General features: G+C 34.1%; 1 protein-coding gene across 1 annotated transcript in view; it reads right to left on the bottom strand.

The window, feature by feature from the left end:
* LMBRD1 (LMBR1 domain containing 1) overlaps positions 1-16,437 on the bottom strand; it is a 103,303-nt gene that overhangs the window by 16,025 nt on the left and 70,841 nt on the right. Inside the window, exons 10-14 of the mRNA XM_040983606.1 lie at positions 11,056-11,120; positions 10,636-10,738; positions 10,033-10,137; positions 7,829-7,978; positions 5,789-5,867 (exon numbers count right to left, since the gene is read on the bottom strand). Of these exons, the coding sequence (XP_040839540.1) occupies positions 5,789-5,867; positions 7,829-7,978; positions 10,033-10,137; positions 10,636-10,738; positions 11,056-11,120 (502 nt within the window). The remainder of the gene's footprint in view (positions 1-5,788; positions 5,868-7,828; positions 7,979-10,032; positions 10,138-10,635; positions 10,739-11,055; positions 11,121-16,437) is intronic.

Raw genomic sequence — 16,437 nt, forward strand, 5'->3', positions numbered from 1 at the left:
CCTGTATGGGATCCAAGCATGTTCAAGGCGAGGACTTTAGCTGCTAGGCCACACCACTGGGCCCCATTTATCTGATTTCAAAGCATACTTTACAAAGCTGTGGTAATTAAAACAGCATGGCACTGGCATGAAAGCAAACATGCATCAATGCAACAGAACAGAAAGCCCAGAAATTAATCTACATACATATAACCAACTGATTTTTGACAAGAATGCCAAGAACATACATTGGAAAAAAAGCAGTCTTTTCAATAAATGGTGTGGCAAAATTGAATATAAATACTTTGAATGATATTAGTTCCCCAACTCTCAATATATAAAAAAGTTAACTCAGATGGATCAAAACCTAAATGTAAGACATGAAACTATGAAATGGCTTGAAGAAAGTGTATCAGAATAGGAAATACTTCAAGATATCATCTAGGCAGTAATATTTTGGATAAGACACTAAAACCACAAGCATCAGAAGTAAAACCAGATACTGGAGCTACACTCATCTCTGTAAAGAAAACAATCCACAGAATGAAGAGGCATATGACAAAATGGTAAACAAATATATGCAAGTTTTTTTATCCTTCAGAGAATTAAAGTATACAATCTATCAGGAACTCGAAATACTCCACAAGCAAAAACACCACAAGCAATCCAGTTCAAATGGGCAAAGGATATGAGTAAACTGTTCTCAAAATAGAAATATAAATGGCCAACAAACATGAAAAAATGCTCAGTATCACTAGCCATCAGGAAAATATAGAGCTTCTATGGAGAACAGTATGGGCATTCCCCCATTTCCTCCCCCAAATGAGCACTGGAATCCAGAGACCTGCATTAAAATCCCATCTCCTAACACTTCCAAACCAGCAGTAAAAGGGAGATTAAACTATACTCTGTTCCTAAAGTTTTTGTTTGTTTTTAGCATGCTACTTCATATTTTAAAATTATTTTTAATTTATGAGGTCTTACTGGCTTCCATCACGGCTGTGGTTTGATGTAAAAATGTGGGTTGCTGTGTGGTAACGAGAGAGAGGTTTTCTAACCCTAACCCACATAGTACTTTAGTTGACGGTTTCACAAGGGTATGTCCTTGAGGTTTCATGAAGATGCACTATTTTATGTGTTGGTTAGCAACAGAAAAACAGCTTGGAAACAAGTTTTATCTATGAGACCATAGATTGAATCACCTCTTGATGACAGGTTTCTTTGCTACAAAACTTGCTATTTAACAACTAAAATATGCACAAATACATATTTTCTCTCATCTTACTGGTAATTATTCAAAATAATTCTCATTTTCCCCTTGGTACTTATTACATGAAACCTTTAGCTGCTAACTTTTATGCTCAGTTTTTTTCCATACTTCTCGAGCTTTGCTTTAACATAGCAGTTTATATTTTTTTCATTGAACTTAAGTAATCATAACCATTTATGATATACTCTTAAGCTAAAAGTGAAACTAATACTTTATATTATTAAGGCCACATTTTCTATATATTAGCAAACATACTTAATCAAATTAAATAACAAAAAATAAAATTTGATTTACACAGATCTTTCCATTTCCAATTTCTTTAATATCTAAATAAAAATGTTTAAGAAAAGAATAATTATGTAGGTCTACAGAAATAATATTTGGCTCAACAATATTTTTAAGTGATCATTTGGAAATGTATTATCTTGCTTCATTCCTTATTGTATTATCTAAATACTCAATGTTCCTGCCACAATTTATTGTTATTATAATATGCCAACTATATTTATATTTGTATGCCTTATTAATGCAGGTCTTTTCTCTACTTGGAATATCCTCAGAGTTTTTTTGCTTGCTCATTTAAAATGAACTTACTCTTTCAAGCCCATCTGAAATATTATATTGCCCCCGAGCAGAATAAATCAGTATCCCTCTGCCTTCCAACAGAATTTTGTTTATAATTTCGTTATGGCTTCCTATTACAATGATTTATTTTCATATCCAGCTCCATTAGGCTGTATGCTTTATGAAGTTAGGGAGTATGTATCTGCATTTCCTCCAAAAATTTCTCCTTCCTAAATAACTTAGCACTTATCTGGTACTTAGAGTGCCTATTGCATTTGCCCATTTAAAAAACTTAGAAATTATTAACTGATACATAAAATTGTATATATTTAAGGAGAACATGTTTTGATATATATATATATCTATTATAGAATATTCAAATCAATGCAAAATATATCCATATTCTCTAATGTTTATCATTTATTTATAGTGAAAACATTAAGATACTTTCTTGCAACACTGAACACGTTCACACACACACACACACACACACACACACACACACGCACACGCACACGCCCATGCACAAGCAGTCTGTTATCGTACTAGTCATCCTACTCTGCAACAGAACACCAGATTTTCCTTCTATTCAACTTGGTGCCAACCACTGACCTTCCCTAATTCTTTCCTGCTCACTACTTTCCCAATCTCTGGCAACCACTTTCCAGTTCAACTTTTTTGAGATCAATTGTTTTCTTATTCTACAGATGACTGAAATTCTGTAGTGCTATTCTGCCTGTCTCTGGCTAATTTCCCTTAAACACAACAATTTCCAGTTCCGTCTATGTTGTTATAAATGACAGAATCTCATCCTTTTTTTTATGGCTGAATAGCATACCCTTGTGTATATGGGCCTCATTCTTTTTACCCAGCAATGAGTACCGGACCTTTGGGCTGATTTTGTTTCTTAGATTTTGTGAGTACTGCTGCGATGAGTGGAGTGGAGATGTCTCTCCCATAGACTGACTGCAGTAAGGAGCACTGCCCTTGTATCTTTTAATTATGGCTCAAAATTTTAGTTTCCAAGCATATATGCTTCTTTTAATTACTTACATTAACAAATTTACATTTATACATGAACTGTCTATGTGTAAGTGGTCAGTAGGTCAAGCAGTAATTAAATATAAAAAGTAGAAGTAGAAAGGTCCTTTTGCATACAGACTTTAGAATTTGACATCTGACTTGCTTAGTTGACTCATGTTTAACATATAAACTATGCATCGCCTATCAGGATAAATTAGCTGTTACTGTCATTTCAAGAGGACTTAGTAAACACCATAAGACAGGCATTATTTATAAAATTACTGCTAGAACATTCAATTCCTTAATAAATTATTTAAAAAGAAAATCTAAATAATTTTTAGATAGGTACTCCTCTGAATCACAGTTATTGTAAACACTTTAAACCTTAGGTTTCAGAAATTATTTTTACCAGTTTATACATGCCAGACCACTTCACAAATGAACAAAATTGTACTTCAAAAGGTGTCTAAAATGTGCTTACCATTGCAATAAAATCAGTTTTACCTAGTTTTGGAAACTGCTGCTGTAATAGTTTATTTCTAGACAGATAATGTTTTGTTGAAAATACTTTCAGTTATAATACTACACTTAAAAATCTTCTTCCTATAAAATGCCAATGTTTGCAAAAGATAGACAGCAAAAGTGTTAGGAAGTGCCTAGTGGATTACTGATACTATGGCACCATCTACTCCAGTCAAATGTTCCTACCAAAATGTCACAATGTATAGAATCGATTATTTTCCCTACACGTTGAGATCTCCTGATTTCCATTTAAATGAACATTGCTATATTAGCCTCTTACCAACCCTATGACCCCATCTCTGCCATTGGGTGTCTAACTTCAAGTCAAATCTGCTCCTTCATCCTTCCTTATCATAACTTAAAGTATTGTTCTCTGCCATACCAGCTTCAATTACCTTGCTTATAATATCCTCTCCCAAGCATAGGCCAATTTAATGTTTAGAGACATGCTACAGAACAACAACAAAATTTAGAAAAATAAATCAAATCTGCAAACCTAATGGCATGTTTTTGTATTCCAAGCAACATTTAAAAGGATGAGTCAACCGAATTAAAAAAAAAATCAACAAAAATCCAGTAGTTCAAAGGGAGTCATTCAAACCACTGTAAATCAGATTAAATGAAAAAGCAAAAATATGAAACATGATTCATATAGATGTTATAATCAGGTGTGTTGTCTGAATAAAGCATATTGACCTGCAAGACACAAGACTTAGCTCAGTAATGCAAGGGTAATTTAAAGACCCTTTTATCAGTATGATATATTTTTGGAACGTCAAGGTTTTTTTTTAATTTATAATTCCACTAAAGTCTCAGTATTGCTATTGCAATTTGAGGAAAAGAAACTAGTTTAGATCTTGAAGGTGTCAGTGTAAGAAACTAAAAAAAAAAAAAAACTCAATATTAATATTTGATTTTATATTCACCTCGACAACCCAAAACATTTTGACTATCAATCTATCAATCCTACTGATGATATATATATATGTATGTGCATTTCAAAATAAAATCTTACATTATTCACTAGTAAAACAGAACTGTTTTTGTAAAATTGAGTAATATTTATATTAACAAGACTTTACTATTGTTTCATCATGCAAAGTAAAATTGTTCCCATGATACTTGTATTTGTTTCACCTACTTCTCCTCTCTTGATTTCATTCCTTTTCCCCAGTTCTATGCTCTTCCCTGATTTCCCTGTACAACTTGACTCTGTTAGATGACTTCATTTTCTAACACACAACTGGATCTTTGATTTTTACCCTTAGATACCTAATCAAACTTCAATGCTTCAATGTATACCTTCCTCAAGCAATCACTACTGGAGAACAATTTCAATAAAAACAGATTGGTTCAATAACAGATTGGTTCAATAACTGATAACTTCATTTCTTTCCCTTTACATAATTACCCAGCATCAGCTTAGGTTCATCAGTCAGGTCCTTCTTGTATTCTACTTCTTGGATTACCAAACACTTTTCACCCTCTTCTATTTTCTAGCTCATGGCTCACTTAACTCTTAGTGGATAACCAGCACTAACACTATACAGCAAATTGAGATACTCACATGAAAATATCACTCCTGCTTCCCTAAGATGGTAACAACATTTGTATCTGAGCTCCTATCTTTTCTTCTTTCCTTTACATTCAGAGAACATGATATTCCCCATCTCGCCAAGCATTGTGTTTTAGATGCTCTCAAGATGGCATCTTTCAGAATTAAATGATGTTGGCTCATCATTAATTCCCTTAGATATTTGTCTTGAATCTCACATTCTGCTAATTTTATTCAGCAGCCCTGATTTATTTCATTGCTGAGAAAAGAAATAAATGAACCCATGACCTTGCACATACTCTCTATTTTCAATTCTTCTTTTGCAATCTCTGCTTAGTTTTTACAGAGACTAAATTCAGAGACTATATCAGACTTATTTTATTATAAGCAATTAGTTCTTAGCTCCATATTTAAATGTTTTCTCACACTTTAATCTCTACCTCTTCACCTTTTTTACTTGACTACCCTCGGGTAATGATTTAGGTCTCCATTATCTTCTTTGTCTTGGATAGATTAAAAGATGTTTGGGTCATAAATATTTTTGGTGTTAACAGTAAGAAGCATAAGTAGATTCTATTAAGATGTGAAGTTTTTATGAAAGAAAAATGAGAAGGATTTCCTATGCTGGTAAATGAGATGACTAACAACCACTTTCCAACTTTTGTTATTACTCATGTAACAAATTTTGGTAGTTTTTTCCTTCATTGGAAATCCTTCTACCATTAAGAAATTTTGTACAGGGATTTGCAAACTTCTACTGCTCCAAGTTCCTCTGTTACTACTACACAACCAATAGATCAGAGGCTAACCCAGCATCAGTTGAGGTGCTTCCTTCCTTACAGTTATGACTTCTAACATGAATAACAGCTGCTTACCTTCAGGAGCATCTGCATCACATCTCTTTGGCACAGAAAGGGTTGAGTTGCCTTTATGGTCATCAAAAGTTATATTGCTCTGCAAGATGGAAAATATAATTAAAATGCAAATATTACAATGAATACATGTGTAGTACAAGACTAATCACATTGTGCATTTTATATTAGTTTCTACTAAGCATATGTATTTAATATTCTAAAAACTAAGTTTTAAAAATCATAGTTAAAAGAAAGAGTGGAGGGACCAGTATCATGGAGTAGTGGGCTACACCTCTGACTGTAACACCAGCTTCACATGTGGGTATTCATTAAGAGTCCCTGCTGCTCCACTTCTGTTCCTGTTCCCTGCCGATAGCCTGGGAAAGCAGTGGATGATGGCTCAGGTCCGAGGGACCCTATACCCACATGGAAGATCCCAGAGGATGTTTCTGGCTCCTGACTTTAGATCAGCACAGCTCTAACCACTGCAGCTCTTTGGGGAGTGACCCAGTGGAAGGAAGTACTTTTTCTGTTTCTCTTTCTCTCTGTAGCTTTAACTATTAAATACAAATTTAAAGTAATAATAAAAAGGGTAAATTTTACAGTAGGACTTTTTTTTTAAGCAATCCTTCAAGTCTTCTCTTGAATTATATAGCCTCTTCACAGGATTAACTTCTGTTTCTAGTCCAAACATGGCATCTCCACTGGGGCAAGCAGACTACCTTTGACTATACAGAAAACATCAGCTTCTTTCATTTATTCAAACAGTATTTGTGAAGCATGACCTAGGGAACCATGTGCAAGGGAGGAGGCAGAACGAGAATAAACAAGTGTAACATGTGAGAAATACTGTGCAGGTAATCTAGTATGTTTTTCCCCAAACTCAGGTCATAGATGTACTTTCATCATCAGCTATGTCTTATCTGTCCCACCTACATCTTACTGAATATTCCTCAATGATCCAGCTTCTAAATGCTTCAATGTTCATACTATTTTTGTTGTTGTTTCTATTACATATTTAAGGAAAGACAAAATGGAGAAGTAAAAGTGATCTGAACAGACTGGATTAACAATGAAAAATTTCATTAAAGTAACACTTGAACTACATCTTCAATCATCGCTGGTTGACATTTGTACCAAGTAAAGAAAGAAGAATATTAGCAAAAGGAAACAAATTAAATGAAGGTTGAGAGGTGGGAGTTGTGGCACAGTTAAGCCACAGTCTGGAATTCTTGCATCCAATAACCAAAGTGCCAGTTCCAGTCCTGGCTACTCCACTTCCAAACCAAATTCCTGTTAATGTTCCCAGGAGGCAGCAGATGATGGCTCGAGTGCCTGAGTTCCTGCAACCCATGGAGGAGACCCAGATGGAGTCCCTGGCTTCTGCCTTCCATTTGGTGCGGTCCCAGTTACTGTGAACACTTGGGGAGTGAACCAGCAAATGGAAGATATCTGTTACTGTCACTCTGCCTTTAGATAAATACATACTGTAAGTAGTCAACAAAGGTTGAACCATATTTGGCTAAAATATTGTCAAAAAGGTCCAAACTTGCAGGTAAGTCAGAAAAGCACAGTTAGTTGCTAACACATCAACATCACGAGGAACTCACTGGGATGTGGGGATGTGAGTTTACTCATCATGTACAAGAAAGCTCAGTTACCTCCAAATGAAGCATTTACACAGCTTCTCTTGTAGGATTCATGGTAGCAATGAACAGACACACTGTATTCACCAAAAATGTTTTGTTTGTCACATTATTAAAATTACTTCAAACATTATTTTAAAATACTATGAGTTTGAATAAAGTAGAGACATAACAATCAGTAGTTAAGCAACCATGGGATCCATTCAAGAGATGATTATAATGAAAGTCTCTGAGTTATTTTAAAAATATAACTATATGAAATGAATATGAATATGTTCAACAATGAAACAAAAAGCCAATTTTAGTAAAAGTACTTTGAATATAATGAATCAACATTTTAGGCATCACAGTTAAAATCTGATTTTAAATATCCTTTAACTTATCCAAATAATCAAATTTTAAATACTGTACTTACCTCTACTAAGTAATTTTGGCTTCCATACATGACATACTGGGGAGCAAGACTGTAAATCATATAGCTGGTGTGAAGGACGATAAGCAGAAGTATCATGCAGAGAAATAAAAGTGCTTGGGGCCTGGTTCTTCCCCTTCTGATTTTATATAACTGGAAGGAAAGACAGTGATACTATTTCAGCAACACATTTTACTCTGGTTGAATGAGGAATAACTTATGCAAGTTCAATCAGCCATTTCTCTTTTTAAAAATAAACAGTAAGTATTCTTAGTTATTCCAAATGATTAAAAATTTAAAGATATAATTATTTTTTCTGCAAAGCTTTTAGATTTAGCTTTATGTTTATTTCAACATAATGTAAAGCATCCATACAAAAAGTTTCCTATAAATGATCCACGAAAACCCTGGGACCTAAAAACTGTGTTAGTATTTACAAAGTCTGCTTCCAGACAGACCTAGGCTTATTGTGTAAGAGCACCTGCTAGAAAATCATACAATCAAAAGGATTTCCGAACCATCTCTCGGCCTATCCAAAGATTAAATGAGTTAAATTAGAGATGTTAGTGAAAATCCTAATACTTTACTTTGTAACAAAATATAGTTTACGATAATTTCAAATTATTCTCACTAGAGATATTTTTATATGCTCTATATTATGGGAAACAAAACTACGCAATTGTCTTAAATTTTGTCGCAATTAAAGGGTCATTTGTGCTGCCCACATTCTTTATCAAAGTACCATGGTTTAAATCCCAGCTCTACTTCCGATTCTAGCTTTGTCCTAATGTGCATGCTGGGAGAGACTCAAGTTTTTGTGTTCCTGGCACCCAGGAGAAAGACCTAGATTGAGTTCCCAACTCCTTATTCCAGCCTAGCTTAGCCTTGGATATTGCAGACATTTGTAGAGTGAACCAGAAAAGGGAAGATTTCTGTCCATTCATCTGTCTCTAATTCTCGCTGTTTTTTAAATAAATAAACAAACAAATAAATAAATCTGTACCAGCAATATCGGGATACAATTAAATAGCAGAATGATGGACACATGACTGCTTATGAAGGACTATGCTATTGTAGCAATATCGGAGAAATAAGTTGGGAGGAAGGAATTTGGGGAGAAGGTAAGGGAAATCCCAGAGCCTATGGAATTGTATCATAAAATTAAAAATGAAATAGAAGGAAACATTTAAGGGGATGTATAGTAATCGTGCAATGGAGATTATTATATCCAAATGAGAGAATACAATGCAGCATGCATCTTAACTTCCAGATCAAAGATGGACTTCCAATTAAACTGTTAACTATATCTTGACAATAGGATCCTGAACTCTCTGTCTGGTCCATGGCCATGATGATGAACATATGACTATATGAAGAACTATACTATAGCAATAATATTGCGGAACTCAATCTGGCTGAGGGAACTTGGGGAGGGGGTAAAAAAATCCCAGGGCCTATGGAAATATATCATAAAATTACAATAATAATAAAAATATAAATAAATAAAACCCTAAACACACATAAAGCATATGGTAAATGAGATGTAAGGAACCACACATTTGCTTCATGGCAACAGCGTAACACAGATTTCAAAACTGAAGAATCATTTCTTGCTACTCCATTGCAGTGCAAGACAGACTAGCAACTTTAATTCTGGATGGCATGACTGTAAGATCACTTGAAAATTTTCAGTTTCTAGCTTCTCTATGCATTATGAAATATCTCTAGGGAGGCAACACTGTCCCTGTTAAAGAGCCACTGCTCTAGGGACTTAGCATTTATAATGCTAGTTTAGAAATGCCCTTATCCCGTATCAGACAGCCAGGCTCTGATGCCTAACTCCCAACTCTTCCTTCTAGTCTCCTGCTATTGCAGAGCCTGGTGGCAACAGTGATGGTTCCAACAGTCAGCCTTCTGTCACCCACAAAGGAAATTTGCATTTAATTCTCAGCTCCCAGATTTGATACCCTACCAAGGGCCACTGTAGACATTTAGGGAGTGAACCAGCACATGGAAGTGTGCTCTGTCTCTCTCACTCAAACAGATAAAAGAGAAATACATTAACAAATCACTGCTCAGAATGCCAAATATTTTTATATTTAGTATCAAGATACTTATACTTTTGAAATCCTGACACTTTATAGTAACAGAAGTTATATACAAATGAAAAGATAAAAAAATCAAAATAATATATAATATATACTTACTCTAATCCAAAAGAACCAGATGCCAATATTTCGAATTCCTGCCATTGATGTAAAAATAAAGTACATAATAATAATTGTTATGAGAATATAGTCAAGAGGAAAAACCTGAAAAAGGAAAAAAATATTAATTTACTAACTATCAAAGTTGTAAGAATTAACCAAAAACTTCATTACCCAGTTTCAAATGTTTAAAACATCAACTTGAGTTCATTTTTAAAACATCAACAAAAGAGTATGTTCAAAAAGACAAAAAAAAATTGAACCACTACCAAGTCAATCAGTACCATTATTCTAAGACAAATTCTAAAACTAAAGTTTGCATTTATATATTAAACTACAAGAATTAATTAAAAATTTTAAACCAAAAAATTGATGGGAATAGTTCACTTTGTTACATTTCCCAAAACATACTAGGTAAATTCCAGCAATCTGTCTCTATAATGTTGAAAGTACCATGTCAAAACAGAAATTATATGTAGATAAAGAGCCAAGTTAACAAATGGTACAGCATATATCACAGTGTACCAGGTCTGCAGCATGATAATTTCACGTAGAAGTATGTCAGACAGTTTGTTGAACTAAAATGACTAATATTTTACTTACTGTTTGTAGTAAAGGCAAAAGCATATTCAATGGGTTACTCAGGTTAGTTCCAAAAATTATAAAGCCAGAATCTATTCCAGCTGAGTGAAGAGCTTTATCTAAACTAAAACAAATCAGAAACACAGAGTGAATTTATGTTGCATTCTCACATTTTCAGTAAGTTTAGAAAGAATATCATGATATGCTAGGCATTAAAATTCAGCTGACTCAAAGAAACTCCTGAATAACAAGCCTCCCTTAAACAGCTTATCTACACTGTTAATATGAATACTGTCAATTACTAGACAACTCATGGAGTTAATGCTGTATAGACAGTTCAAATAAAACAGTATTTTAGATGACTACACTACAGTTTTAATTCAGCACCAGAAAACCTGTAATATAACAGGCTTTTAAAAAGCAGATTTGTATTGCACTTACTTTGACAGGAAAAGTGAAATCACAAACAGCAATGCAACCAAGATGAAAAATATTCCCCACATGATCTAAAAGTAAAAGTGTTTATTAGAATAGAATTCTAGACATTGGTATTAAAAGAACAAAACCATCATGCTTAATCTGAATTAACCAAGACACATTTTAACTTAGTAATTCCAGACATTTGTAATCCAAATTTTTGCCATGAGACTACTTAGGTGAAAACACTGACCCAAAAAGGTAAAATGACAAATCTGATTTTTAGACCAGGTAACAGGTTTTTCTACTCTATTATTCTCAAACATAAAATTGACAGTAACTGAAAAAATACTTTAACAAAAAACTCATCAACTTATAATCCTCTGTTCATTAAACTATGGAATCTGGACATTTTTCCACAGAAGTAATAATACACAGTAGGCTAAATTATATCACAAACAGAAAATTATATCTGAGTATAAGTGATAATATCCTTAAAATAGATGCAAAGAGCACTGAAGAATCTATTACGTAAAAACACGTTTCTATGGTAAGAATATACTAAGCATTACAACCAGTGAAGAATACACTAAACATTACAACTGGTGGAACATCTTTCTACTGCATGAACTTTTTATCAGCGATGGTAAAAAAAAGGGGGGGACGGTGATACAGAAAAAAAATTTAAGGAATAATTTTGGAATAATAAAAAATAGAAGTGAAAACTATGTTAGCAGCAACACATGCATTTTTTTTCCTTTCTTGTTATTTTTTTCCAAATCTAGCGACAACTAGGCAAGAGCTGACAAGGTAGCAGCAAAATCTGAGCTTTCACCTAAGCAAAGGTAAGTGTTTTGTGCTTTTATAAAACTAGGCAAATAAAATCAGCAATGTTGGGGAGATTTTCCCTCTCACGACATGATTTGCTGAAGTACATGTTAAAATGCAGAGGGGATAAAAGAAATCAAGCAACAACATATCCACCTATTGGGCATGTAAAGATTTTTTGAAAACAATTTTTGGTCTGTTTTCTGGATGATTCTTCAGGTCTTATACAATCCTTTTGGGATTTCTTTGAAAGAAAATAGCTGGGGAAAAAAAAATCAAAAACACAATGGTTGGCTCTCAAAACGGAATGATTTTGTATTTATAATCTTACATATTGGGATTCCATGTGAGAATTATTTAAGAAGGGTTTTTTACTGCTAAGCAACCTTGAAGTGACTCTTTTATAGTTACAAATGTTCATTAGTTGATGTCACAAAGGAGTTAAACATTTCCTTTTTCTCTGTCTGGTGCCTAGGTGAGCTGGAAGGATCCACAAGTGAATCATTACTTCTTAATGGCTTGTTAACAAGAAATACATTGTAGCATGAGATAGTGTAACTGCCAGATGCCAATTAGTAGTGGAACAGGACACAGAGCACTTGAAATCAAGATTCTCTGCCCTTGATGTCCATCTGGCAGAAAAATAGAATGTAGAAAAGTGTTTTAAAAATCCTTAGCTATTCTTCCAGTATACATGGATGAATGACCCAGTGTTAACCTGCTTAATCAGTTACTTAACAGAATACAGAATGAATTAAAAAAAAGATAAATGCTTTATAAAAACCAAGAAAGACCATACCTATATTTTAAAAATTGAGAATATAAATGCATACTGATATGATCACACTGATGATGATTATATTAGGCTGATCAGAGTACCAAATAGTACTTTATTCTACCTATAATGTTGATTTTGAAACTAAATTAGGTTACAGAAGTGACAGCAATAAAAAGAATAAAAACATCTGAAAATGCTCTCTTCCAAAAATGTAATGACATAAGCTGTCTCAACCAACTCATTCAACATTCTAGAAATTAACTAATAGTATTGCAGTGATCAAAAAGCATTTATTCGAGAAGGCTAAATGCTGGTAAGAACACATCACACTCTAACATTTTAATTTGCTTTAGTCCTAAAGACCTTTCCAGTGTCTTTGCAGCCTTGAACACAGTCTTTCAAAGCCTGTAGCCAAGCAGTAAACCAAGGAAGCAGAAAGAGAATGAAGCTCTTTTGAAGGCCCATTCCAAGAGAACTACCATTACTTGACCTGTGTAGTGACTCTCTGGAAGCACCACAGTGCAAGGCTCTTTGTTTCTCACTGAATTGGAAATCAAACAGTGAGAAAGCCTTTGTTTTAATAAAAACGAACAAACAAACTAGCACACCTAAAACAGTGGTAGTTCATGATCACAAGTGACAGTGGACAACAGATAAGCTAACTTAAAGCTTAAGATAAATTTAAAACTTGGGAATGAGGTATCAATGGGGTATTAAAAATATCAACATATTTCTGAGGCTCTAGAAGATGCTATACATGTAAAGAGCCTTGTATATAATCAGGAAAGAACTCAGCAGGCATGAATTCACACCTCAGGTTGACACTGAGAATTCACATAAGCAGGAAGTTAAAGCTCAGGTTGACTTGTACAATGCTGCTTGAATGTTGCAATCTTCCACTTAGACACATAGACTGCAACGCAAAATCTGGGAGACTTAACAATTGTAAATGTTTTGTTTTACTTTGTTTTTTTTTTTTATAGTGCATCCAGCAAGAGTGTATGCCACAAATACAGAGTTTACATAATTAACTCACAAAATACAGCATGAACAAAAACAAAGATTGAGAGAAAAAAAATATGAGGATAGAAGAGATTCTGAATTCCAGAGTTAATACATTATATTGTTTTAAATTGTCCAGGTGATAAGAAAAAAAAATGAGGCATGTGGGAAAACAAGAAAATGTGATCAATATACAAGGGGAGAAACAATTGGTAATTCATGAAACTCACCCATATAACAGACTTGCTAGATACTACTTTAAATGTTATTTTTAAAATATTCAAACAACTTTTAAAAAGCTACATCTTTTAAAAATTTTTTATTTTTCTTGATACAATTCCACAGGCTAAGGGATTTTCCCTTCCACTCACTATTCCTGCTACCCCCTCCACTGTTTTCTCCTTTATTATAATAGTGTAGTCCTTTGGCAAAAGTCGCAAATCCAACATTTTGCTATTTAAATGTAGCATGACATTGGAGGTATAGACAATGGTAGAAAGTCCAGCATTCAATTGTCAAGACATACTTATCAGATTGGAGTCCTTTTATTAAGAAAGTAGAGATGCATGCTGCAATGAATCTTCACTTCTCCATATGCCAGTGTCCATTACACAGTTCTTCTAGATGAATATATGTATTTTCATATTTACCTGTATATCTATTGAATTTGTATTCTGAATGAATGTTGCCTTACACAAGAGAACATATGATTTTTGTCCTTTTGGGATTGGCTTATTTCACTAAGCATAATGGTCTCCACTTGGGAACATTTTAATTCAAATGGTAGGATTTTATTCTTTTTAATGCCTGAGTAGTAATCCATAGAGTAGAAGTACCAGTTTCCTTATCCATGCCTCTTTTCATGGGTATCTAAATTGCTTCCATGTATTTGCTATTGTAGATTTTACTGCTGTAAACACAGGATTGTAGTTCACTTTCTCATATGCAGATGTTTTAAAGATTTCTTTTTATTGGAAAGGCAGATTTACAGAGAAGAAGGAACACAGAGAAAGATCTTCTATCTGTTGGTTCATTCCCCAAGTGATTGCCACAGCTGGAGCTGAGCTGATCTGAAGCCAGGAGCATCTTCTAGGTCTTCCACATGGGTGCAGGTTCTCAAAGCTTTGGGCCGACCTCCACTGCTTTAGCATGTCACAAACGGAGCTAAAAAGGAAGTGGAGCAGCTGGGGCACAAACTGGCACCCATTTGGGATCCCAGCACTTACACAGCGTGGATTTAGCCACTGAGCCATTGTGCTTTTCTTTATATATGTCTATTAGCTATTTGAATTTGTTCCTTTGAAAAGTGTCTCTTTATTTTCTTCACCCATTTCTTCACCAATTTGTTTACTTTGCTGTCATTGAACTTCTGAAGTTCTTTGTAAATCCTGAATATTAGCCCTCTATCTGTTGTACAGAGTGCAAAGATTTCCTCCCATTCTGTTGGCTGCCTCTTTTCTTTGATGTTTGTTTCCTTTCTTGAAGAGAAGCTTCTTAGTCAGATGTAGTCCAGTGTGTTTATTTTGGCTTTGACTGCCTGTGCTTTTGGAAACTTTTCTAAGAAGTCTTCACCAATTCCTATATGTTGCAGAGTGCATTCTGTGATTTCTTTTATTAGTTTGATGGTTTCAGGATTCTGATTTAGGTCCTTGATTCATTTAGAGAGGATTTTTGCATAAAGTGAGAGGTGGGATCTTGCTTCTTACTTCTGTGGTTTGTTACCCAATCATCCCAACAGTATTTGTTGAAGAGATCAAACAGCTTCCCTTGATTATTTTCAGTTCTCTTGTTGAAGATTAGTAGGCTATACATGTGCAGGTTTACTTCCAGGTTTTCTATTCTGTTCTACTAATGATCTTCTCTGTTTCTGTACCAGTACCATCTTGAGTACCACTGCCCTATAGTATGTTCCTGAGATCTGGAAAAGCTATGTCTTAGAATAACCTCACTAAAACCAGAATGTCAATAAACAGATAACAGTTACTTTAAAAGTAATTTCTGGAGATGAAAAACACAATGACTGAACTTGAAAGCTTATTAGAAGGAGCAAACAACAGTTTTCATACTAGAAGAGACAGGTTACCAAAGTTGAAGATAAACTGAGATGACCTAACTGCCATGATGGGTAAGGACTGAAGCCTGCAACTGGGAACCAGGAACTCAACCCACGTGGAACCAGGAATTAGTAAGTATGATGCTAGAGAAAAAATCTAGAGTTGGGTGTTGAAGCCAGGTATCTTATATCAAACACAGGCTTCTTACCTGATGAACCAAATGTTCAACCCACATTTCCACAAAAACTTACAAATCAATTTATCCATTTTTGCAAAGAAGCCAACTGGGATTCTTGTGGAAATTTCATGGACTATTTGGCTCATTTTATGGCGTACTTTCATCTTACAAGTAAGTCTCAAGAACATAGAGTATTAAAGTTATTTTTTCAATGATATTTTATAGATTTTAGTGTAGATCTTGTATATCCTTGGTTAAACTTATTTCTAAGTGTTTTATTTTACTTTATTTTATTTTTAGTTCTATTGTAAGTGAAATTAACTCCTTAGCTTCAACTTATATTGTTCATGGCTAGTGGACAGAATACCACTAATTTTGTATATTGACCTTATATCCTGATTCCATGGTGAATTTATCTATTTATTTTAATTTGCTTTCTTAGTAGTTTCTACACAGAGAAAGATGCTGTCATCTAAAAATAGATAATAAACAAACAAACCTACTATAAATTAATTCAGGAATGTTTTAGAAATCAGAACTCTTTTTCTAACTCATTTGCTGATTAA

This window comes from Ochotona curzoniae, unplaced genomic scaffold (assembly GCF_017591425.1).
Source record: "Ochotona curzoniae isolate NIBS_2020 unplaced genomic scaffold, NIBS_Ocur_1.0 contig_3819, whole genome shotgun sequence".
Taxonomy (NCBI): domain Eukaryota; kingdom Metazoa; phylum Chordata; class Mammalia; order Lagomorpha; family Ochotonidae; genus Ochotona; species Ochotona curzoniae.